This window comes from Zootoca vivipara, chromosome Z1 (genome assembly GCF_965207765.1).
Source record: "Zootoca vivipara chromosome Z1, rZooViv2.hap1.1, whole genome shotgun sequence".
NCBI lineage: Eukaryota > Metazoa > Chordata > Lepidosauria > Squamata > Lacertidae > Zootoca > Zootoca vivipara.
The window spans coordinates 17,926,238-17,953,163 of NC_142583.1; the positions used below are offsets into that span (position 1 = coordinate 17,926,238).

General features: G+C 43.5%; 1 protein-coding gene across 1 annotated transcript in view; it reads right to left on the reverse strand.

Moving 5' to 3' along the window:
• Positions 1–3,514: 3,514 nt before the first annotated feature.
• Positions 3,515–26,926, reverse strand: part of SLC30A9 (solute carrier family 30 member 9) — a 30,791-nt gene continuing 7,379 nt past the window's right edge. Inside the window, exons 3-18 of the mRNA XM_035111817.3 lie at positions 25,124–25,171; positions 23,847–23,946; positions 22,625–22,717; positions 21,696–21,778; positions 19,874–19,932; positions 19,039–19,106; positions 18,205–18,307; positions 16,148–16,203; positions 14,045–14,180; positions 13,349–13,388; positions 12,408–12,479; positions 11,980–12,087; positions 10,499–10,664; positions 10,119–10,248; positions 8,691–8,804; positions 3,515–7,016 (exon numbers count right to left, since the gene is read on the reverse strand). Coding sequence (XP_034967708.3) covers positions 6,972–7,016; positions 8,691–8,804; positions 10,119–10,248; positions 10,499–10,664; positions 11,980–12,087; positions 12,408–12,479; positions 13,349–13,388; positions 14,045–14,180; positions 16,148–16,203; positions 18,205–18,307; positions 19,039–19,106; positions 19,874–19,932; positions 21,696–21,778; positions 22,625–22,717; positions 23,847–23,946; positions 25,124–25,171 — 1,421 coding nt within the window. The 3' untranslated portion in view covers positions 3,515–6,971. The remainder of the gene's footprint in view (positions 7,017–8,690; positions 8,805–10,118; positions 10,249–10,498; positions 10,665–11,979; positions 12,088–12,407; positions 12,480–13,348; positions 13,389–14,044; positions 14,181–16,147; positions 16,204–18,204; positions 18,308–19,038; positions 19,107–19,873; positions 19,933–21,695; positions 21,779–22,624; positions 22,718–23,846; positions 23,947–25,123; positions 25,172–26,926) is intronic.

Sequence of the window (26,926 nt, forward strand, 5' to 3'; positions counted from 1 at the left end):
CAACAGACATTACTTCTGTGGGCAAGGCTAGAGCAGCTGCTACATCATGCAGGCAACACAGTAAGATCTAAAGGATCCTTTAAGTGTTGCTTTAGCAGTATGTGCTCCTCCCACAAAGCTCCAGTAATGTCAGCAGAACTGGCCCACATAAATGGAGTCCCATCCCTTCTTGGGAGCTAGGGCCATGGCGTGGTGTTAGCAGGCTGTCACCGAATAAGCCCATGCTATTCCAGCCTCCACACCATAGAGGCAGCGCAGGAAGGCACCTTTAGTTTGGACAGCAACCATGCACTGCCGCTTCCAGTATTGCAGAAAATTGTAGCGATAAAACCTATTGCCTGCTTCCCAACGCCTCACCACAGCAATGCTAGCCATTGTTTTGCTCTCCATTCAAAATCTTTTAAAGGTAGAATGCCTACGATAAATTGGCAGGATAAGCAGGGCAGGGTTTAATCCAGCTGAAGGATTCACTGTTGTGAAAGTTTCAAAATTCAGCGCAAGTGACAGACCTCAGTAGGAGAGCAGTTTCAAAAGCTTTACTGTCGAAATTGGCCATGAAATCTACTTCTCTCTCATTTAAGGTGCTCCACCCTTTAAACAGTTTGTTTGAACATTGACACTTCTTTGGCTGTCTTAGCTGTGCTCTTTTAACATTAGTGTAAACATGCACACACTCAAGACATGGGGAAATACTCTTTTGGAGCTCATCTTGTACAAAACCACTCTTGCCTCCTTATTCTAACCACAGATTATATTCCCATTCACTGTTAAGGCCTTGCACTGAGAACGCAATCCCAAACTGCGGCCCTCCAGATGTTTTGGCCTACAACTCCCATGATCCCTAGCTAACAGGACCAGTGGTCGGAGAAGATGGGAATTGTAGTCCAAAACATCTGGAGGGCCAAAGTTTGGGGGTGCCTGGCTTACGGTGTTGAGCTGCTGCCCCCCCCCCCCCGTTCTGCAGCAAGAGTACCTCAGTTAAACCACGCTTAGCCTTCTGTTTTACGGCACCGCATCTGGTTTGGGCTTCCTCACTAGAATAGGGATAGGCAGCATATCATGGACTACAAAGCCCATCAGCCTCAGCCAGCAGCTATGGATGAGGTGAGTTGTAGTCCTCAACAGATGGGAGCAACAAGATGGCTCCCTCTGCTCTAGGACCTCTTCTATTATGAACAGGCTCTTTAAAAATAATAATATAAAAAACCCTCAAATTACTTCCACCCAACCCACAACTACCACCTTCCTCCCTATCCCAGCACATTTGACTGATTGCCCAACCCAACTGATTGCCTCGACTGTACATACAAGTGACAGCAATGCCGGAGTTCGAATGCCATAGCAATTCCAATGGCCTCTGGGGAAACAAGTCATTTGCCTTATTCTTTCTAAATCTTCCTCCCATTTCTGTAGCAGCTTTTGAAGCTTGTGTATCACTTCTGCACGGCCCCCAGTACCGACATGCCTTTGCTCTATTTTCTATGACAAAATATTTGTGGCCATACTGTGACCAAGAACTCATTACTCCTGATATTCCTCTCGTTCTCGTGTCGTTGATTCTATTAACAATTTGTCCTGTGTCAAGTAAATGAGACCTAGGGATAGACAAATTCCTGATGCTGTACAAAGTGAATAGTGTAATATAGGCTAGTTATGTTTTGGTGAGGATTTCTATAGGATGTGTGAATTGTTTTCTATGTGACATCAGGCTACACCTTTCTTTTAAGGAAGTAAGTGCATAAAAGTTTAGACAACTTTTTAAAAACAGTGAATATTTTTTGATTATAAAGAGACATTTGTTACTAGAGTTTACTATTTCAGGTGTTAACTCTTATTTAAATATTGGGTTTTTATTACTACATGCCTCCATTTGTTCTGTTACATAAGAGTGCATAATAATAATAACAATAATAACAACAGCCTCTGCCTTGTGTTTGGTGTGCAGAATGTTTATCAAGCATTCCACAAATGGGGAGCCACTGCAGAAATGGCCCGTTCTTGTGTTGCCACCTTCCGACCTCACTTGGAGGAGCCACACAAAGGAAAGCCTCAGATGATGATCACTGGGTTTGGGTCGGTTCACATGGGGAGAGACTGTCCTTGAGGTACATTATTGCAGTCCTGAACCGTTTCAAGCTTTATAGGCCAAAACCAGCACTTTGAATTGGGCCCCGGAAACTTAATTCGCAGCCAGTGCAGTTGGGGCAGGATCAGTGCAATATGCTCAAACCATCTTGCCCCAACCTGGTCTTCGAATTCTGCACTAGCTGAGGTTTTCAAACCGTCTTCATCAGAGGCAGCCTAACGTTGTCCAATTCACTCGAAAGCGGTGCCAAACACCTGCAAATGGCCCCCTGCAAGGTTTGGCGGTGCAAAAATCTAATCTAGAAGTTAGCAGGACATAGACAAAAGAAGTTAGGCTATCCCTGTCCAGATAGGGGCATAGCTGGGCCACCAGCCGAAGCTGATGGAAGGCACTCCAGGCTATTGAGGCCAACTCAGCCTCAAGGGACAGCAAAGGATCCAGGAGGACTCCCAAGCTACAAACTTGCTCCTTCAGAGGAAGTGTAACCCCATCAAGAGCAGGCAATCTCCCACCCATCCGGTCTAGGGAACCACCCACTAAGTGTGCCTCAGTCTGATCTGGACTGAGCTTCAGTTTGTTGATTCTCATCCTATCAATTACCAAGGCAAGACTACTGGGAGTAAACACAATAACACTGTCTAAAAGTTTTTTTTAAGGTACAGACCCCACCACCTCCTTATGGGGGTGTCTGCATATGGCCTAAGTACCACGTACTAATTTTGCTATTCAGTTCAATATATAATTTAAGGGGGTTTCCTCAGTAAGCAAGTTTTTGTAGAAAGAGGGAGGTATCTGAGCTCAGGTGGGCTATTCACTGAAGCCCAAACAGAGATTGTCACAACATGAGCAAATCAATTTCCCATTGGGTGTCAGAAATGCTGTTTCATTATTCAAGCATGAGTTACACAGGTGCATTGGACTGACTAAACCCATGGGGAAGTGGGGTGCTTCTGAGATATCTGGAGCTTGGCAAAGGCCAAGTGGGATCCCTCCAAGATGACGCAAGTCAAACTGGGGAACCCTTAGTTGTTCATAGCACAGTGGTAAGCATAGACGTAGTAAGAAAATGGTGCAGAAAAGAATCTGCTGGAAGCAAAAGCAAGCTTAACATAATGCCATTTGAAAGATACCAGGCTGGGACAGGTAAAGAGAGTGATCCGAGGGGAATTATTTGATCCAGAAAGTTAATCCCTTAGCTATTCCCAGGTCTGCATAAAATGTGTACGTCCTAATTTTTATCTGTATAGGTGCAAATCTAGGGTTCCCCAAATTCAGCTCAGAAACTGTGCAACGCTGTCCAAACTCACTGTCACAAGTGAGGCACAATTACATTCATTGCAACCCCTTGGGAAGTGTACAGAACTTCTGTAAACGCAGGTGTCAAGCACATCAGACTTGTGGTCGATTTTACAACATTAAAAATATATCTGCAGATTCACCATTTTATTCTATGTCTTTAGTACACCAGATGAAGCTTGTTTGGCTAAAAACATAAATACATTATCCTGAAATTTGGTCTGGCTGCTATGATTGGTACACGGATGGAGAAAAAGAAAAATCAAGGTGTGTTTTCTTAAAATACTTCTGCATAGAAACCACATCGAATGCATTCATGAAAACAAACCAAAAATATGTGATGGAGTAGACTAGAGTCCATGAAAGGGCATGTCATTATAATAATGTGTTTTAAAGTGCCACAGGACTCCCCGTTGTTGTTTTCAAACCAAAAGCACAAAAACCTGTCAATCTAGTTACTATACTAACTACAATACTGCACGAAAACCGGCGTTAACGGTATTCACAGACGGTTCGGAAAGATCTTGTTGAAATACCCAGGAAAGAGAAATCACGCTGTGACGTGCAGTATCAAAAATTTCAGCTACCATCCATCCAAAATCTCCAGAACTGCTCACAAGGTGTCATTCAAAAACTCACGGCATTGAGCCAGTATTTATGCCGTTTAGCTGCGGTCGCTCATGGCCTTCAGGATTCCGATTCTCAGGTTCCGCCATGCCCCACTCAACATTCAGCTGCCTAACCCAAGGCTCTTCAGGCTTCTAGAACAGAGATGCAGAATGTGTGGTTCTCCAGATGTTGCTGGATTACAGCCCCCTTCATCCCTTACTATTGGCCATGCCGGCAGGGGGATGACGCATGTTGGCGTTCCGCAACATTCTAGAGGACCACAGATTAGCCTTGCTTGCTCTACATCAGAACTATCCATGGCCTCAATAAAAAGGTAGGCAAAAACAACCACATCTTAGCAGCTCAAAGAGCTAAGACCACAAAGCAGAAGACAAACACACAAGTTCCAAATACAACCCCAGTTCTGCATACAGACTATTAAAAAAATATTCTGTAGATCTAGTCTTGGGCCAGTGCTAATTGTGCATCATAACTTATTTAAAGTTTCCCTGCCCATTTGCCTAGAGGAGATTCCTACCGGCCAAATGTAACCAAGTGAGTGTCCCATTTGCAAACCCACCTGAAGCACACTTTGCGAGGAAATGAAGTTCCCATTGAAATTAACCTCCCTATGCTTCTCTTGATCTAGAGTTCTGCAAGTGCCCTTAAGACACTCTCAGCAGACAGAACCATTCAACAGATTTCATACGTAACTGAATGTTGCATCTCCGTTTGTTTTAATGTGCATACCTCTTTAGCCTTTGCTTCTACCAGAGGTGTGTGCAGAGAAGCTCCCTGTATGCTGGAAGATGCCTGTCTGAAGTGCAAATGATTGAAAAACCAGTTGCCCATAATATAGTTTGGGGGTGACGAGGACACTCAGCTGCCATTCAGCACTTACTAAGAAATTGCCCTTGAGAAATCAAGATTTAAAAAACCAAAGAGCGCCTTTACTTCTAAATTTATGTAATAAAGTTATCATTACATACTAGTTACAATATGTACATTTCTGAAACCTAAAATCCAAAACAGTACCATAAAAATGCATGCTGTTGTTAATTTTCATGTTGTCAAGAGGCATGCTAGTTCAAAGTTAAATTTACTTTTGTTATTGGCCTTTATTGGCATGTTTACTTTAAAAAGCAACATTTTCAATTTAGAAAGTAAGCAAATGCTGATCCATTTTAGTCTCCAGCACAATTTTTTTTAATAAAAATATTATCCACATATCTTGCATTGCACAGCAGGTTTATGCATCATTGTTCCACGGTGCAAGGCCACTCAATCTGGGGTTTCAGCCTTCCGGCCAAAGTTGTTCCGATAAGCAACTCCTATTTTTTAAAGTGCATAAAGTACCTCCCTTTCAAGGCAACTTTACCACAGAAGTTTCTCTTACTGGCTGGCTGGCACATGTGTGCACATCACATGTTTGCAGACATCAAATGGTGACACATTTCTATCAAAGTCATCACAGATCCAAGACTAAAGACAGACAACATTGCATGACATTACCTAGCAACAAATTTAGCTTACAACCTGCATGATTCCTGTTCAGTTTTAGCCTCTGCTAATGATAAAGGTTACAGCCCTCTTACCACTTACCTTCAGAGTACATTTCTTCTGACTTTTACAAAATTCGTCCAAGGTAAATAGTGCCAGGATTGTCACCCAGCCTCAAGAGCTTGCAATCTGGATTCCCGCTTCTTCCTGGCTCCCATTGCAAACAATATTCAAAGCCCCAGTACTGAACTTTCTACGTTTAAGTGAACTGTCACTGTTTTATCCCCCACAGGCGAGAAGTTTCATGTTATAAACCATAGCCTGCCATTCAGAGCTACATAGACAGTGCAAGTTATAAATAAATATTCTAGCTGGAATCCAAATGGTTACTTCCAATTCCGCTTCATGCTGTTTTAGAGGGATTTGGACTGTGTATTCTTCTTCAAAAAGCAGAGGCATTAAATTATTGTGAAGCTGTTTTGAAAAAAGTTTGGTGTTTAAGAAACACAAGTCTAAAGTCATCTTAAGTGTATGGAATTGGTTGCACAGTTGTTTGGATTCTGGAGCCTCTTTATAAATAGCCTCAATTTTAGAGCATGCTAAATGTTCTACACCAATTGGATGATAAAATAATACCACCCTAAGATTCTGAATAGAAGGTGCTGCCAGACCACAACTGCCCCCCCACACCATTCCAAGTGAAACCTGCAACTTTCATCCAGGGGATTAGGCTGAACTATTAGGGAGACGCAACACAGCAGTGGCTACAAAACAATGCCATTTCCCCCGATTCAACAGGTGGAATATTTGCAGGCTTTGCTGGGAGCAACTATTGGACCACAACGCTAATGTAAGGGAGGAGCCATGTGACAAGTTTCTACTTACTCATATACTCTGCACGCTTGCTCTAGAACAACAAATGGGATCGCTCAAGTGGGTCTGATCAAATTGTCAAGAACCATCAAAACACTACAAGGAGGAAGGTTACCAGCTCATGATACTGGGGGAAAGGACAGAATTCTCATTACGTTCATAACATGAAAAGCCAGAGAAGGCGACAGAATTGGAACACAGCCATTTGACTCAAGGAGGGACGAAGCCTTTAAAACTGGGCATGGAACTCTAATACACGCTTAAAAATAGCAGCTGCATTGGAGCTAATGTGCAAACAAGATCCAAAACCTTGGTCTAGGGCAGCAAATATATAGTGTGCATTTTCAGAAACTTGACATTTCAATAACTTATTTAAATTAAAAGTTTCTAGTCCCAAATATTCCTCTCCGCTACACTTTCAGGCGGCAACCAGCTGTCCTGGAAAACCAGTTCAGAGGGAGCCGTTCACTCTGGAAGGAAAACCGGCACTGAGAAAATCGGAAAGCTGAAAGGTGATGACATCTTTTGAGATCCTGGCAGTTTCAGATGCTGCCCCGTTCCTCAGTTCGGCCGATCCGGAAGACCTTAAAAGCTGCTTCCGTGAAGACTACAGTATTTCCAGATCCACGTGGCGCACCTCAGGATTCAATTTCTGAAATGAAAGCAATTATGCTTTTAAACAAGCATGCGGGAAGAATGTCAACACTGCATAATGGATCGAATCTTGGGTGTAAGTTGAGGGAATGACCTGAGTTCAGAGCTCTGCTCAGAGGCTCTCTTGGCAAGTCTGGAACGATTCACCTCCCCAGGTTGAGGAGAGGATATAAAAAGGGAGAACGCCGTGTACAGGGCCCCAAGCTCCCTGGAAGAAGCGTGTGATCAGTACTGAACATATGCAGAATAAATCATTCGGAGTTAACATTTTATTATTCCAGCTCAGGGTGGTTTCCACGGTCTTCTCGGACACTCATGTTACCATGAAAAACTGCCTGCAAGGTGAAGAGATAACAACCGACCAGGGGCCACACAACACGTTCCACAACTGAGCAGGGACCTGAATCCAGGTCTCCCCCTTCCAAATTCAACACTCCACTCACTGCTCCACTTTTGTCCTCGTGGACTTGTTGATTACGTTTCTGGGCAAGTAGAATCATAGAAGAGTTGGAAGGGAACCCAAGGGTCATCTAGTCCAACTCCCTGCAATGCAGGAATCTAAACTAAAGCTCCCAGTACGTTTCCAAGCACAATTCAAAGTGTTGGTGCTGACCTTTAAAGCCCTAAATGGCCTCGGTCCAGTATACCTGAAGGAGCATCTCCACCCCCATCGTTCTGCCCGGAACTGAGGTCCAGTGCTGAGGGCCTTCTGGCGGTTCCCTCATTGCGAGAAGCCAAGTTACAGGGAACCAGGCAGAGGGCCTTCTCGGTGGTGGCGCCCGCCCTGTGGAACGCCCTCCCATCAGATGTCAAAGAGAAAAACAACTACCAGACTTTTAGAAGACATCTGAAGGCAGCCCTGTTTAGGGAAGCGTTTAATGTTTAATAGATTATTGTATTTTAATATTCTGTTGGAATCCGCCCAGAGTGGCTAGGGAAACCCAGCCAGATGGACAGGGTATAAATAAATTATTAATTATTAATTATTAATATTATTAGCTTGCTTTTGCACCTGGCCCACCACAGATGTGTGGCCCCCAGAACGTTGTCCATAAGGGAATGTTGGCCCCTGGACTGAAACAGGTTTCCCATCCCTGCTCTGGGTCTTTGTTTACAATGTTTAAACCACTCATGAACCTGAAATGGGCATATTAGCCTAATGGAGCCTCAATTACAGAAGGAGAGCATTTCCTGCAGAGGCCGGTTTGGCAAAGAAGTACTTGCATGGAAAGGTCCCGAGCCCCACCCCATTTATTAGATAATGAAACACACGGACACCAATATTTTGTGTTAATGGGATAATTAAGGCCACAACTTTATTGGTTACAGATGTGAGCGGTATTGGCTTAGGCATTGGAACTGAACCGACTATATCTGACTCCTGCCCATCATGCAGGTAGTCTCATAAGGGTCAGCCACCAGTATGGGCAGCCCTGTTGATGTAGATCAGGGAACTCCAACAGGTTGATCGCTATCTACTGGTCGATCCCCAGGATGTTTAGATCGCGGTCTCCTTGCCAAACATGGCAGGGTACAGAATCACCCATCCCTTCAACATTTGCATCTTCAGTGCCTAACGGAACCTCAATTACAGAAGGAGAGCATTCCCCGCAGAGGCCGGTTCAGCAAAGAAGTACTTCTCATTCTCCCTTTCCACCAGCCAAACTCTTACCTTCAGCTCCTTCTCAAGCCGGTCGACCTCTGCCCCTAGCGTGTCAATTATATTTTCGCCGTGTTTCAGCATGAAATTCTCTAATTCTTCAGGAGTCGTCACCTGCTGGATTTCCTGCCGTGAAGTTAAGCAAGCAAGCTTTAAAAAGTGGCAAGGGGGAAATAACAAATATGCTTTCCTATCTTGTAAACGCAAATACTTTTTCACATAACGGGTAATGCCATGCCTGAAAAAATGGGAGCATGAACCTATTTTCACTAACTGCTTAAACTCAGTGTTGGCACAGATCTGGACTGTCAGCAGGCAGTGATATCTATTAACTGGCTACATTCATGCTATGTGTATTCCAAGTTCGTGAGCAGGTGCAGAAAACCCACAGAGCTAAGGACCCTTGAGAATCTCAGGCTTTTTTTAAAAAAGCAAGTTTCCAATGCTTATAGGTGCAAAGTTAAGCTTCAAAGTCTACAGGCAATGCCTGGTGAAATCTCCAAAGCCAGAATTTTATTTGAACTTTTGGTAGGGAGATGATAAAGCATGGGCAGCTTGCTGTCCTTCTCCGGAAATGCAGAAACATGCTTACAACCACTAAGGAGATGAACACAAACTGCAGAATCCTCAGTGCAGAATATGAATTAGCTTTGCATAGCTTTCTGTTTAACTAGATGTTACAAGTAGACCCCATTATTATTCACAGTTTACAATATCCTTCATTTTTAAGAACACACTTCTTAGAAGTTTAAACACACACACACACACACACGGATACGTTTTATGGTAATGAAAACCAAACCATGTTAAAAACTGAATTATGAGAGCAGAACTAAATACAAAGGACATGATCCAGGCAAAAGTTAGCCTTTTGCATTCTGTTTGTTTTAACTTTCCTAGAGCTGAATGTCTGTGAACATTCTAAGGCATCACATCAGCTCAGCCAAAAAATAAACCCCTTCTCATTAATGTAGGATTAAACAATTCCTCATTTATGTTGCTATGAAGTAAAGCTACATTGTAAATAATTCCCTGTTGTATTTACAGTGGAACCTCGGTTGTCAAACGTCTCCGTTGACAAACATTTCGGCTTTTGAACACCAAAAACCAAGAAGTAACTGCTTCAGTTTTCAAACGATTTTCGGAAGCCGAACATGCCACACGGTTTCCGTTTTGAGTTTCCGCTTTCAGTTTTAGAACGTTTCGGAAATCAGTCTTCCGGAACTGATTACGTTGAAAAACCAACGTTCCACTGTACTTGTTAAAAGTGTTCTACACCAGCTTTCCACTTGAAAATCCACAAGGCAGATTTCTATACAGCCTAAAAACTTTAGAGGAATCGTGTATAAATACAAATTACATATACTACTGATTTGGTTTTTTTTTTTTAAGTGCACTTAAGAAAAACTACTGAAAACAACCACGCGTATTTATGCATACTTGTAGCAGCTGTTCAATGTCTTGTTTCTCCAGGTAAGACCGAGTAACAACCCGTCCATCAAAGTCGACTTCTGCTTTGAATCTCACTTTACTCATCCCCATATCTGTGGCTTTAACATCATGAATGGCTCTGAGATAAATATTTTGTAGGACGTGGTGAGACAAAGCAAAAACAATTAGGTGTTTCGAACTGCCCAAGCAAACGGCCACATGACCCAAAACTGACTTTCATCCCATATTAAAAAAAAAAAACTTCCAAAGTTAACTTGAAAGAAGAACTCATTATTCCACCCATTACAGGCTCTGTCTTTATTGTTTGGCTAGTTAGTTGATCATGGTTTATGCCATCAAATAGGTCCTTCCCCACCCAACTCTCTTACCTTACGGCAGGATCGCTTTCCAGTAACTCAGTAAGTTTCTGTAGCTGGTCAGGTTGTATGGATCTTCCCAGCAGAGCTTCAGTATTGGTGTAAATAAGGAAGGCCGATACAGCTCCCAGCAGTGTCCCCACACCAAGAGACCCCAGACTGTCATAGTATGGGTTACCTAAAAGGATACACACAGAAACGAATTCATTTCTCAAAAGGGATTGCTGTTGTGTGCCCTTTCCCTTTCTCTCGGTAGAGACGATCACTTAGGGATGAAGCTAGCCACGCTATGCTGCACTCACACTTTTCGCTACATAACCCGATGTCGTGGATTGGCTGGGTGCAGACGAATGATGGGAAGAACCAGCTGGGGAAACACCAAGGGGAAGAAGGCTCGTAGCAGGGATTGGTGGCGGGAGAACGATGAGCGGGCAGAGGGAGAAGACTGGGAGGAGGAAGTGTCGGAAGCTGAAGGGGCAACAGGGCTTGGTGAGCTGGGAGAGTATGTGGCAGAGAGGAGCCCAGAATCAGAGGCAGAAGCTGAAGCAGAGGAAGAGAGAGGCCAAGAGGCAAAGATGAGCGCGGCTAGCAAAGAGTCACAGGTGTCTCTGACAAGCTCCCTCTCCCCGCTTATCTCCCAGGACCAGAAGAGGCATGAAACGGGTGGAGGAGAGGTTGGCTTCATACAGGCACAGTCTCCAATTGCTTGGGGGAAACCCTGGAGAGGAGGGAACTTTGGAGGTGGGGACTTTCACTCTCAGCAACTGATCCCCAAGACCTACTGGGGATGAGCTTCTGTGCTCATTAGACCTGACACTCTACCACGTCTGTGCAGTCTGCATTCTTGCTTAAAAAAAAAAAGAACCGTTAAATCCAACTTGCACAGTGTGATTTACTGCCGGCTTCCTCCCAACGCCACGTAATGGATGGGACAAGAGCGACGAATGTATGTTGCAGCATTATGCAAGTCACACATATAAAAGTCATCACTAACCAAAAGGGGGAGGAGAGAGTTAAGGAAGTTAGTAGCAGAAATGGCCAATTAAGGTCTCCATTTAATTAGAATTGTTCTAACCCGCTCTTCAGGAGAAAAAGTTGTATTAATCATCATCAATAATCATGCTTAAAAACATACACAGAGACTTTAAAAGTCATGACGAAGAAGGAAAAATGCATGAGAATAGAAGAGCAAAACTAGCATGCTGTTAGAACACTGCACAAGATCAGTGGGGTTCTAGACTAGCCTTGACCCCAACGTGCAATTTTTCCTATGTGCAAGGGTTTTATAGAAGCAGGATTCAAATCTCCAACCTGCAGCACTCCAGTCCAGGAAAGTTTTGTCTACTTATCCTCAGTTTGTTTTAAGCACTTGACTATTACTGGGTTGTTGTTGTTTGCCAATTGCCTTAGAAGATGATCAGCTTCTTCTAACTTGCCCTGTTTGTAAGTTAGAAGAAAATTCTGCCAGGACCCAAATTCACAGAAAGGCTTACCTGTTAAAGAAGTCAGACCCATACACGTAGCAGCTAACGTCACGCCCAGAACTGCTGCGGTATCTTCTAACAACACAACATTTGTGCTGGGATCACGAGCCTGCATGACTGAAGATTGAACAGGGGTGCAATAGTGAGGTACTGACGTAGCCACACAGGAGTTAAACAAATGAAAACTTGCCAAAGCTTTTTAATAAAGTGTTTGCTGCAAAGTAGAGTTAAATGTTGGTAATGTTTTAAAATACGATTCTACGGACATCTCAGAGTTCAATAGTTATTATTTCCTTGGTAGCAACAAATTTCAGGAAGCACTAATGAACAACAGGAGAGACGTTAAGTGGTACAAATTCAAAATAAGTAAAAAACGAAACCAGCACAGCTTCTTGCTATGTTTTACAAAACGAGTAAATTCATCTCGTGTTACATACCATATTGGTAGAAGGATACATCTCTGGCCCGAGCACTCCTTCGAATTTCATTTATAGCTACGAGAAGAGTAGCTGGAATAAAAGCCGTGAAAGAATTGTTTCAGTAAGAGAAAGAACACAAGGGAAACATTTCAACTCCTGGTGAAAAGAAAATGATATCAGGTAAAACAGAGAATAAAATAAAATAAAGCAAAGCAAAGCAACGGAAGCACAAATAAAAACCATACACCATACAGTGCACTGCAACCGCTACAACAGCCAAATAATAATAATTAAGTGGTCCACTATCAGCAAATTTTCAAATGGGGAGGGGGGATTTGGGGGACCACTGCTCTAGACTAAGTGAGTTAAGATATCCAGTTCAGACTGGCTTAACTGCCTGCAACTAAGGTTTTATATCCAATTCTTGGCTGGGACTTGAAGACCTACTTGAGATTAGCCTAAGAATTTGGGGCAGACCACCCTTCTTTATTCCTCTGAATTGCAGATTTCCATGCCAGTATCAGAGACTTGCTTTTTTCATCTGGCCTCTTTCAAAAATGTTTGCTGTGCAATCCGAGAAGCCCATGAACAAAAAATCCCCTCTCCCTGCACCAGTTGTGTGTTTCTTTGCACCAAGTTCTTTAACTTAAGCAATTTGATCAACACACCTAGGTGCCAAATCACAAGTTTTATTTATATCTTTTAAAAATGCCCTCTGTGTCAGAAGTTAGGTGGGTGAGGCAAGCAGGAGCTTCATCCCCCAGGACACACACAAAATACACACACACACACAGCACTTTAAGATTTGCATGCTAAAGAGTTAAAGTATAATAGCTTGAAATGATACATGCTTGATTTTGTATACTCACTTAGGAGCAAGTTCAAGCCTTAAAAAACCTATGAATGCATCAGCAAAGTAATGGCAAAGTAATAATGCATTTTCCCACTGGAATACATACCTCCTTCAGACACCAGTGATCCTGCTAAAATACAATAAGCCTAGAAGTAACAGGAGAGAATGTAGTTATATAGTAGAATGCCTTGGGAGGAAACAGGAAGTTGTTTTTTTTAAAAAAAAAAAAAAACCTTCCTCTATCGTGAGACAAGGTTGAAGCATGAGAGCCAAAATATTAAAATTGTGGTAATCCCAAGAAGCACACTAGTCTCCTGATTAATAGGCTAAGGGCCAGGACTGTGTTTTGCCAAACTGGTCAGATTATTACAATGGTGATACTCTGTAGCAGTAATGACCTCCTAGTTCTGAAGCACACGTAACTCAGGCATACCATAATATATAACACTATTGACATATTGCATCCGAAATTAAAATTTTATTGCATTTTTTAAAAAAAAGGAGATCTAGCATTAAGACTTGGTCTGTCTTCACAGCCTGGAAACATGTCCTACTTCTTGCAATACACAATTCAAGACCAAGCTGGGTTACTTTTTCTGCGGGCCAAATGGTGCCAGCTGCCCACCCCCTGCCCACCCCCCGCCCAAAATAAAAGTAAAAGAAGCTATCAAACACAGCAAGGCGAGCCCCACAAAAACTACCCACTGTCTGAGTCCAACGCTGCTGTTCTGCTAGCACAGCAGGCTAACAAAACAAAACTTCACTAAACCATTGCAATTTTCAAAAGACGACGACAACTCACCCAAAGAAGAGATTCCATGGGCTGAGGATTCAACAGACCTATGATGCCATGATACCACGAAAGCCCTGCGCCCATCATGAAAATGCCAACACCACTGATCAGGGACGCAATGTAGCGCATGTTTGTGAAGCCATATCTGGATGGAGATTTGGGAGCGGGAGGAAAGAGAGCATGCAATATTTGTGTACAAATATGGAGTCACACTGTTGGTCCACCTAAGTCTGGACCGTCTATACTGACAAGCAACCAGCTCTCTAGGATTATAGACAGAAGTCCTTCCACCTGGGGATGCTGTGGATTGCGGGCATGCTCTGTCACTGAGCTATGGCGATCCCCTCCCTTAACAACACACACAGGCAGCCAACCTGCCATATGACACCCCCAGCTGCTCACCAAGCACGGTCAACACCCCCCTTCCTCCCCTGCTTCCCAGCTGATCAACTATCACCTCAGTGGCAGGGAGAAGAAATGTCCTTAGAAAAGCGGGCTCTGCTTACACTGGGATCCTTGGGTGTATGTGTTTTAAGTCTTCACTTCCCAGTGATCCTGGCATACAGAAGATCACTGTTCCTAAGCTATCGTGAGCAATCTTGTCTGCATCATGAGTGTTGGGGAGCAGAGGGTTTCATTCTGACACCACCACCCCTCAAGCGAATCCATGTCAGGCGTCAGAGAGTCCAACCCCCCCATGGTAGTTTGCCAGGAATGGATAAGACAGGGAAAGTTATTACTGATGCTTTTTATTCAATATTCACAGAGAGAGAGGCTTAGAAATGCAGCCTCTTGGAGTAACGGTATTGCTCCGAGTGAAACCCCAACCCCTGTGTCTCTCCCACTTCATGAGTCATTGCTATGGGTGCTGGAAAGTGCCTTTTGCCTTTGAGCTCTTTGCTCTCCTACTTTCAAGGCCTGCAGGGTTCGGGGGGGCCTGGAATGCTTTCTAAAGACGTTGTGTCCATCAGCTGTCTCTCCCCTAGTGCTTGCTCTTCTTCCTCCTCCTCCTTTCCCATTATTTCCCAGCTTTCCCCCTAATCTGCCTCTGAGCTGTGACCTCCCTCAAACCCCTGTTGTAATTCTGAACTGTCCCCTTCTTCTCCGGAAGGCTCAGGCTGGGGAGGCGGTCTCCACCATTCCTCCTCTGTCCAGTCCCGGACACCAACGCACCCAAAACCACTATCTCTGTAATACTATGTTCAGTAATCTTGGCTCCATCACAGTTGCTGCCGGGAGGGGGGGGGGAGGTTAATGAGTGTGTCTGTGCAAGAAAGGGGAGGGGCGATTTTGTATGTACACGCGCAGGGGAGGAAGGTGTGTGCCTGTGTGTGCATTTCTGTGTGGAAGAGTTTATGTAAATAGATATGTGATGGACTCCAGCGATGGACTTGCCCACTGCTGGGTCTGGCCTGCCCTGCAGCATGGGACCCCGATCACCTGCTGTCATATATTGGCCTTGAAAGCAACATGGCTGTCCGTCCTTGCCTTACGAGAAAAAGCAGAAACCTGACGTCTCCCCATGTTTTGGAGCCCGCTGGGTAGCTAAAAACTGTATCGGATCTCATGTATTTGGGGGGTTGTTGTTGTTTTATTTTTTTAAAAAACCCTGCCTAAGTGTAATGAGAAAAATACAAAAGCTAACACACAACCTAAATGGAAAACCCCGCAGACTGTAGTTCAGGCACCCCCAAACTGCGGCCCTCCAGATGTTTTCGCCTACAACTCCCATGATCCCTAGCTAACAGGACCAGTGGTCAGGGAAGATGGGAATTGTAGTCCAAAACATCTGGAGGGCAGAAGTTTGAGGGTGCCTGCTGTAGTACATCACTGAATCACAATACTTTAGAACCTGTCATTTGCCACAAATCTCTTTCCGATATTGGCATGTGCCAATTAGAGGAGCCCACGGACATAACTGACCTTTGATGGGAAAGGCCCAAACTACTAGCTGTTTTCATCAAACCTTGAACCTGAACATACGCAGCGATACGTCGCCACGTAAGTTGGAAACATTGAAAAGGTGTCCGATTTGGGCTTTGAAAGACATTTTAAACTACTTTAGAAGTTGAGGACTTTCAAAAAGGAAAGGGGGGAAAAAAGATAACATACGGATGACTGGGATCCGGCGTCCTCACCGACTGACTGATTCCCAATGCTAGTAAAGCCTGGATATGAAAAGAAAGCAGAATGGGACAATTTCAAAATCATCAAGCGCTTTTGAAAGAGATTAAACAGAGAATGCCACTCTATACACCGAAATGGCAAAGATGACTGTGAGGATCAGGAACCAAGATGACAAGAAATTCAGTCAAGAGTGGGAAAAGTTTATAGAACATCTTAAAGACCACTTAAAACATTAACAGGGTTGCTGTAACACTTATAATGCAATATGAGTTAAGGTAAAAAAGGAGATTAATAATAATAATAATAATAATAATAATAATAATAATAATAATGAAACATTGGAAACCTGGGGGGGGGGGAGTCCAAGTGATCTGAGTAATCCCAGAAATGTAGAAATGGAAAAGGATGTGAATGTATAAGAATATTGTCTTTAAAAAACAAAAAACAAAATATTTTAATAAGAGGGAGATAGAATGCCACTCTAGTACCGCAGATTTACTGCAGACAAAAATAATACCAATTTTAAGGTTTGGGGAAGAAATCAGGAAATTTTAGTTGAAACAGAACAGGTTTTGACCTGGCTAAAACCCACCAGGAAAACGCTCATAGAAAGTATTTTCAGATCTTCATTGTGAACCATTGTGGTTTCAAGGCATCAAGAACAACATTGGTGGCAGGCTACTTTGTCACTACGTAAAGAAGACATCCATCTCATTCAGAAGAGCAGGCACAGGGGGCCTGCACCACATGCTCGCCAGAGGCCCCACACAGCCCACCAGATGCTTCAACAAACCTCATTTCTACCTGCGCTCAAGTCTCAGCAAAAGCAAAAAACACAGCATGCATGTGCGACGCCATAGAAATGTCTCTCCACTACACATGCTCTTTAAAACAGCAATCCATCACACCAGCAAGTGGGACGTGAAGGGGCTTTTCCCGGGCGTCTTTTGCTCCCTGCAGTTTTGCAGATACTACCGGCACCAGTCACTGTTTGAAAGCTGGGCGGCTCACTAGAATAGGCCTGCTGATGCCAAATGAACTGACCTTCTAATTTTACAGCCTAAGGAGGCTATTCTTTTTTTAATAGAAAGCGCAATGTTTCAAACAAAGAAATGTTAAGCCACGCTGGCAGGTGTGCAAAGGTCTCAGTTCCAGTAAATAGCAGATGAGCTGCGAAAGAAAAGTGTGGCTGAAATCCTGAAGGAAGCCGTTCCTAGCTCCGCAAAAAGACTTCCACCTCAGCCAGGCTGCTGCCAACCCAAACATCCCACTACTTCAAGGGCCAAACCCATATAGAGAATTGAACCAAAACGTTGTGAGGACAAACTCAAATTCTTAATTGTTTGAAAGAATGACATTGCAGCCTTAAAGCTTTAGATGTTGGGGGTTGTTTTTCATTATTTAAAACTGCAGTGGTGTTCTTTTCTAAATTTGCAAGCCAACTCGCCTTGACTAACATATTTGAAAAGGCAAAGCAGTGATCTGTCTTTTTCCTGCTATCCAGTTACCCTTTCCTATTCGTTCTAGCCCTATTTAGGGCATAAGTGAGTGACATGAGGAGTCGTGTTCTTGGCCCCGCCCCCAGGATCTCATCTTTTTCTTTCAGCAACCACACATTGAATGCAGTTGTGCAAGAAGAATGAAAAGGTTTTAGAATAAAATAGTTGCACTGCCCTGTTTTACTATAATTCATTGTAAATGCTCTGTTTTGCCATACACCTTGGAATATATTTCTGTTTTGGAAAGTGGCCTGGACACAAAATTATATTAAATACTTGACAAAGCAAGTGTAGCTGCTGCATATAGACCACTGTTCATAGCAGAAAATACAAAACACTGCGAAACAGAGACAAAAATGCAACGGACAGGCTCCAGCAACCCGTAGCCTGTTTGCACTTCCTGGCAAGTCTCCCGGCCACTTTATAAATGCACATTTCCGCTTCACACTTTGCTGCGCTTACAGTGGGAAGCGCAGCTGATGATCAAAAGGGTCAACATGTAAGTCCGACACAGAAATGGCCAACGAAATAGAGAATACTCACTTGATTGCAAGTGTCTGCTAAAGAATGGATGGCTTCAGAGAACATGCTTGCAGAACCCGTGTAAACCCAAGCAAGAAGCTTGAAAAAAAAATTCAAACCATTTCTGGGGATAGAGAGGGGAGAAAAATCCTTACTGATAAAGTGTTGACAGTTTTCTAAGCGCCATGCTGAGATTAAAATGCTACAATCGCTGCCTTTATCTTATGAGAAAGAAGGGAACAGTCCAAATTACCAGGCTATCAGGGTTAGTTCCCGGGGGAGGGGGGAGGACTGATAATAGGAACATTACATCAAAACTAGAGGTAGGAGAGACTGGGAGTATGTAGCGAGCTCCCTCTCCCTTCCATGCTTTGCTTTCATCGTGATGTAGTACTATGTCTGCAGCAGCATTAACCACAAATGGTATTTACAAGATTTCCCCATCATCAAGCTTAGAATAGCTAGTTATGAGCCTGAGTGTGGGGGGGGGGGACTTGTTGGCAGACAGCAATGCTAAACCCTGGAAAGGTCCAATCTGTGTGGGAGAGGGAAGGATGAAGAACACGTCTACAGCACACATCCCTGATGTCCAAGCGGAAAGTTACAGCTGGAATGGATCTAGGCAACTTTGCAGTCATGAAGTAGAAGTTGACTGGAGACCACAAATAAAAATAGATACATCTAAGCTGGGCATACTACTAGCAAATATGCTAACTGAGCTCTCCTTATAAAAGTTAAATTCTGCTTTCTGGGATATGATTGCACAACCCACAACTGAAACAAAAACCCCATTAACCTTAATCTGCATGGCGAAACCTAGAAACACGTACACCTAAAAATAAAATAAAAACTTACATGCAAATAGCAACCATGACAACTTTTCCTGGTCCACTCAGGAACATGGTTGATGTGCTGGAACGTGGCTAAATTAAATACAAGTACACCATTTAAAATTCATTGATTGCATTATGGAAAACCATATATGCAGAATGCTAAGTTCTATCTCTGTATAATTGCTAGTCCTACAAGATATAAACCAAGTTAAATAAATTTTAAGCAAGTTGATGTGTGAGTTGCAATCAGTAATGGCTATTCAATTAAGTCTAAATGTATCTCCAACTGAATTTTTTTTACAACCCACCCACGCTTTATTTACAGGTTCACTTTATTTTTAGATGAATCACAGAATCATAGAGCTGGAAGGGACCCAAGGGTCATCTGGTCCAAGCCCCTGCAATACAGAAATCTCTTGCCCAATGTAGGGCTCGAACCCACAACCCTGAGATTAAGAGTCTCATGCTCATGAAGGAACGCGGCATTTTAGAAGTGACATTCCTTCCTGTAAAGAGAGAGAAAGGAGGAATGCTTTTTCTAAGGAGGTGCCTGTCACCTCGGTTTTTTGGGAGTACTTGTGTTTTGTAAAATAAACCTGGTGCCTAATCGCAGCTCAAGGGCACACTGCAGTGAGGCAAAAGCACTCGAGAAGGGGGTGGAGCAAGATGGTGAGGGGCGTGGCCTGGCGAGATGGCCTGGAGGGTCACTTTCAGTCTGCTTGGGGTTCCCTACCCCCATCCTAAACCAACTTATCCCTGCTCATCAGGCTATTCTGTGTTTTCCTGTACTCCTGCAGAATCACAAGATGCACAAAACTGGAATAGCAAAGAAGAAGAACATTACAGTATTCACTCACCTTAGTTTCTCCTAGAAAATCTTTGTATTCCTTCAACAACCGCTGGTTTCTAAACAAATCTGAAAAGATACATAATCATGAAGTGGGCAGTGAGAGCGGGGAGAGAAGCAGAATATAGACCCCCCTTTTTCCTGACACAATACACAAAACTATGCAGCGTGCAAATATTAACCCAAGGCATCCGGGTCAGGGCAAGCCACACACCCCTGCCCACTTCTTCCTCTGCAACCTGTATGGCCCGGATAATTTCTGCAGAGTTTTGCGCTATGTTCTACAAACCCTGGCTTGTTGTTATGTACAAAATAGGCACCGTGGCTTCAAAGAAACCCTGGTAAGTTTCAAGCCAAGCCAGGTTCGAATTACAGGATTTGAAGCTGGCTTGTTAAGCCAACCAGTTTGTTGCTGGTATGGCATAGCAAGTCCATCCCAATAGTCCTCCTCCCAGCAACAATGTAGCCCATGAATCACCAACATCACCACTGCCTCTTTCGAGGTGTACCTGTGAAACATTTCACGTGTGCATGTAAAAATATAACATGTGATAAACAGGTACAGTGGTACCTTGGTTCTCAAACGCCGAAAAACCCGGAAGCAAGTGTTCCGGTTTTCGAACCTTTTCGGAAGCTGAACGGCCGATGCAGCTGTCGGTTATTGTTTCCCGGGCGCTTGCACCAGTCAGAAGCTGCACCTTGGTTTTTGAACATTTCGGAAGTCAGACTTCCGGAACAGATTAAGCCTGGCGCTTTTCTTTTTGCTATTTATGTTGCGTTTTTGTTTTTGAGTCTTTTCCGGTTAATTTGTTTTTGTGACTGTGTGGAATCCAGTTTAGCTACTGATTGATTGACTGATTGATTGATTGATTGTGTGACTGCAGAAATGGATAAAAGCCCCCCATCCAAACAATGACTATCATCAGTGCAAAATAATAATTTTATCATCTACAATACTGTCTTATGTGTTTTATAGTACAGTACATTGATTATTAAAAGGGACGCGGGTGGCGCTGTGGTCTAAACCACTGAGCCTGGTGTTTGCCGATCAGAAGGTCGGCGGTTCGAATCCCCGCAATGGTGTGGGCTCCCATTGCTTGGTCCCTGCTCCTGGCAACCTTGCACTTCGAAAGCACGTCAAAGTGCAATTAGATAAATAGGTACCGCTCCAGCAGGAAGGTAAATGGCATTTTCATGTGCTGCTCTGGTTCGCCAGAAGCGGCTTAGTCATGCTGGCCACATGACCTGGAAGCTGTACGGCAGCTCCCTTGGCCAGGAAAGCGAGATGAGCACCGCAACCCCAGAGTCGTCCGCGACTGGACCTAACGGTCAGGGGTCCCTTTACCTTTACATTGATTATTGCTTTCATTTTGTGGATCAATGGTCTTGACAGATAGTAAAATTCATGTTAAATTGCTGTTTTAGGGGTTGTTTTTAAAGTCTGGAATGGATTAATCCGTTTTGCATTACTTTCTATGGGAAAGTGCACCTTGGTTTTGGAATGCTTTGGTTTTGGAATGGACTTCCGGAACGGATTAAGTTTGAGAACCAAGGTTCCACTGTACATGAGGTATGGCGTGGAGACTGACTGCTGTATACTTGGGGGGGGGGGGGATATGCAGTGCAAAACTTTCCACAAATAGTTCACAGCCGAACTGAAACCTGAGTTGAAAATAGAAATGTTCTATTTTCGTCCACCCCCGTTATTCGTGATGACGACAACACACAACTAACTTCAAGCCCAGAGGTGACACTACAGAACGTGCATTGATCAAATATACTGTGTAGGAGTCAGAACTGTTACACTTTTTTTTGTAGCATTCCACACTTACTTTCTCTGTATTCTATTTCTGCTTCTTTACGCCTTTTTCTTTCGCGTGCAAGAGCTTCCGGGCTCCCCCAAACTTCTAAAGACCTGTACCAGGAAGGAGGGAAGGAAGAGAGAAAGTGATAGGAAGTGGAGAAAAAACTTCATTTAACTTGCATGATGATGATAATTTGTTGTTGTTGTTATATTTATACCCCACCCATCTGGCTGGGTTTTCCCCTGTCACTCTGGGTGAATTCCAGCACATATAAAAGATCCTTTATGAAATAATACACTTTGTTTTCTATTGCTTTTGACCCCAACCTGTAGTTTGGAACTGCAACTATCATCAGCTCCAGCCAGTAAACCAAACCAAACCATCTGCCCCAAGTCAGGGAAGCCAGCTTTTGACTATGGAAAAAAACGAAACAGCAAAGCATTTGCATTTTTTGCCTCTTGAAATTTTAAACTCAGGTCGGTATGGAAGTATGACACCACCCCAAGCTGAATTGAAGAGAGAAGCTTTGCTGATTCTGAAAGAACTTGGTGACCTTAATTTTCTCACAGTAATATAGCATGAGGTCTTACTCATCCAAGCCCTAGCAACACAGGGAATGGCAAAGGCACTACCACCAACTGTACTATATATACTGTATATATATAAGGGAAAGTGTTAGATGTTAAATATAGTCATACCGTGGAAGTCTAACGGAATCCGTTCTGGAAGTCCATTCGACTTCCAAAACGTTCGGAAGCCAAAGCGCGGCTTCCGATTGGCTGCAGGAAGCTCCTGCAGCCAATTGGAAGCCCCAGAAGCCCCGTTGGACGTTCGGGTTCCAAGTGAACGTTCGCAAACAGGAACACTAAACAGTACCAAGTTGTTCGGGATCCAAGGTACAACTGTATATATTTTGGATAACCAAACCCATGAAATGTTGTCAGACTTGCTCTTACTTTGCCTCCACATCCGTCCTCAAAAACACAGTGAAAGCCTCTGTGTCATCATGGGGGCTTCGTCGCCTGATTTTCCTGAGCTGATCTAGGTCACTGTTGGGAAAACAGAAACAGTTTTGCGGAGAGGAAGGCAGTATTACCACCAGGCATTAATCTACTTACTGAAAAGTAAAGCGATCATCACAATATGCGATTTCTCGCTCACTAACAGCAGGTTCAACATGTGGCTTGCTCTTGTATTGAAAGTCAGAAAGAGATACAGACCAATTCTTTTCATTCCTCATACCAACTTGCCAGCTGCCTACGATCTGACAAAGAGGCTCTTCTCTGCTTTGGCAGAGGCTCGGTTGACAAGAAAGAGAGAAAGGGCGTCCTCTGTAGCGAAATCTGGAGGGCTACAGATTCCACAGCCCTGCTATCGAGTCACGCTGTTCACATGCTACTCACATTTAGGGCACAGCCCTATCCAAGAGAGGCAACGCAGTGTAGTAGTTTGCGATGGACTAAGAACTGAGAGATCAGGGTTCGAATCCACACTAAATCATGAAGCTCCCTGGGTTATCTGAGGACAGTCTCTTAGCCTTACCCATCTCACAGGGTTGTTGTGAAAATAAAATGGAGGTGGTGGAAGAGCCATGTTGAGCTCAGGGGAGGGAAGCTGGGACATAAATGTAATTTTTGAAAACATGCTGACGGAGCAGGGCCACATTTTTCCTCCCTGCCGCTAAGTCTTTTTTTCTGCAACAAGCGAAATTCAAATGTGAGCACCTACTCGCGTGTAGGGGCTCAATGCAATGGGTCACTGTGCCACCAGGTATCCCAGAAACCATGCACACCACAGAAATACAGACACGGAGCGCTAAACCATGGTTTGCTCAAACCATGGTGAATTCTTCATTACAGTTAGCACAAGCCATTGTCTGGCATGATAGCTGAACCGAGCCTCTCTCCTAAAACGTCTAGATAATATGGAACTGTGCTCACAGTACCCAGTCCTTGGATGGTGCCAACTTTATTATGAAGCTGACCACACTCAACCCCTGATGAAAAGTATATGGTAACCAAGAGAACAGAGCTATCCCCCCAATCCCAAAATGTTACCCATAACATCTGGTATCATGATCCTCCTCACATTCCACTGGTTACTTCATATCTCACCGGTTAGCTTTAACACACTGCAGCAGAATTTCAGTCTAATTTTTAAAGAAAGAAATGATCATACCTGGACTTAAGGCAGAACTCATTTATTGCTCTGACACCAGTGATGAAGTTATTCTTCATGTATTTTGGTCCATATTCTCTCTTTTTAAGTACAGCTTTCACTTTAAGAGGGAGAAAAAGGGTGAGTCTCAGTTACGAGCACCACCACCAAAGGATCTCTCTACCGCGGAGAAGCCAGTATGCATGAAAATATACAGGCGATCACCTACTCATCTCACCTCAATTGAAATCTGGTAACGGACACCGAACATGACAAAATCATTGCAGAAACAAAGCAAACTGTAAGCTCAATAAATGAATGGCAAGCTGAATACATACACGTAGTAACTGGAGATGTGGGAATTACAGATACCCATTAAAGCAGCAACTTATAGTCTGAACATTAAATCATTTATAAAACAGACTTGTTTGGGAATATTTCTCTCTAAGAATGCACTACATGATCTGATCACGCAGTAAAACAATGGGAGGTATTCCATGCTAGTAGACCCATTGAGGTTAATGGACATGATTAACTTAGGTTTACTGATTTCAATGGGCCTACTCTGTCTAGAAAGGAAGTATTTTGGAACAAGGAGGTCCCCACAGCAATGTCTCAAGGGCACTGCTCTTCCTCACTGCCCAATGGTCTTGCAGCTCTGGCTTCTGCCTCCATCGCCTGCTCAGCCAATCACACTGTTCTCGGAGTAATACTTAGTTGACTCAATGATTCTAGATGCTGGCATGAGAGCGGTTGATCCAAGCAACTGCTCCATGAAGGCTGCAGCAACCTCTATACCAGGCATGCCCAAACTGTGACCCTCCAGGTGTTTTGGCCTACAACTCCCATGATCCCTAGCTAACAGGACCAGTGGTCGGGGAAGATGGGAATTGTAGTCCAAAACATCTGGAGGGCCGAAGTTTGGGGATGCCTGCTCTAGGCTCTGTGGTTTAACCCACAGCACCACCCGTGTCCCACATTTATGCCTTGTTTATGAAGGAATTTATCTGTGTGGCTTTACGTGTTCTCCACACCCAATGATTCCATGCACCATTTATGTGACTCATGAAAATGTTTATAGTGACATATGCATAGACTAGCAGACAAAACACTCATAGAATTAATAAACAAGAGTAGAAAAGTCTCATGAATGATTGAGACATATAATCTGTTCTACAAGGAACACAGTGGTCGGGGAAGATGGGAATTGTAGTCCAAAACATCTGGAGGGCCGAAGTTTGGGGATGCCTGCTCTATACAAACCCCCCCCCAGTACAAAGCTATGTCATAATAATTACCTTTCACTTGAATCGGGGTTTGCGACAAAGGTGGCGTTTGACTGCTAGCTGTTAAAAAAAAAAACAATTAATTATTAGTTGGAGTTAATCCTACTTACTGCTTTCCAAGACAAAGACAGAAGCCATGGGGGGGGGGGAAGAGTACATATTTGAAATTGCCATTGTTGCTTAAAGGGGAAAAAACCAGCAATAATACATGTGTTAGCCCACTGCGACATCTGAAATAATTTAAAGCAGACACCTAACTTCTGGTTTCCAAAAAGTGTTATAAATCCAAGCACATTTAAGCTAAAGATTAAACATTTTGTTTAGAGGCCTTTACATCCTGCCTTCCCTACAAGGCGTTCAAGGCAGTGTGCATGGTTTCCCCCACCTCCATTTAATCTCACAACAGCCCTGTGAGGTATGAGAGGCTGAGAGTCATAGGAACAGCATCTGCCTTGCCTGCAGATGGTCCCGTGCACACCTCTGTCTTAATTAAGTATATCAACGGAATTAAGTTCTTATGACTTCAATAACAACAGCCAATATACTGCAGCTTTATTCTCTGGCGTTTGGATGCTCGCCAGACATCCGCTACCAGTAAAAGAGAAGCTAATTTTACTGAAACTGGAGACATTAGGATTAGCCTTCCGAACCTGACAACACTACAAAGGGAGCTGTGTTTTTATTATGAGAAGGCTTGGCAAGTGGCTTGAATTATTCAAAAGTTAAGTATTATTAAAGCACTCTTGGCCTATGCAACTTCTTCTTTTTTAAGAATCAAACAATTAGTTCCTCCTGCCTTAATTCAACAAAAAGGGGGGGGGCAGGGATAAAGTAAATTGCTTCCTTAAGAGAAGGAAACTCTGGATAATGGCTTTCCATTCATAATGTATACAAAGATGGCCTAATGAATACACAGCAGCAACTCTTTTTTTTTTGGATACACTTAAAAACAGACTCCAGCAAAAGCTGCTTCAAAGTTACGCCTGTCTGCCCCCTTCCTCCTTATCTTCAGAGCCCTGGACTGGCAGGCTGTATTTATACTGATATACCTTGGCAAGGTCACTGTTTCTCTGAGGTTTGCCAAAAGTAGCTGCCTGTAGCAATGATTCCTCCTTTCCCCTCCCGTCGCCCGTTGTAAAATGGACACACAGTGACATTATTTAATAAAAAGGTTAAGTCATAAACTTTGATCAGGGGGGAAATAATCACATCTCAAATGTCAAGATTTACTACTGAAGATTCAGGCAGTGTTATGTGCCCTTTAAAGATATATATATATATATATATATATATATATATATATATATATACTGGGTAACAGTGGCCAGGAGGCCTGACGAAAACATGTGCTTGGAATTAAGCAGAAACTGACCTATTCCCTGTTCTGTGGGTCAAGATGGTACTGTTTAAAGCCTTGAGCAAATTATTCTGTGGAAGATGGATATACCATTGCGGGGCCTGGGGGGACAAGCCATAGTTCAGTGGTATTATTATTATTAAATTTATGAATCAAGCTTCCTACAAAGGCTCTCAAAGGACTTCACAATACAATAAAGACATGTATATAAAATAAATGCATATATGAAAACAATTTCAGCCACAAACCCACCGACATGCTGTGGGCCACCTGAATGAAGCTTGTGGCCGACGGATCAGTTTGGGGAGCTCTTCTCTAAAACACACTCAGCTCTTCCTTGAAGTTGCACACTGAAGGGGAAAGTTGGGAATCATGGGGAAGTCGGGACTCATGCCCAAGACTCCTTGGTCTTCTCCTCTCCTTGAGCAATTCTGAAAAGCTTTAGAGCAGGGATGGGG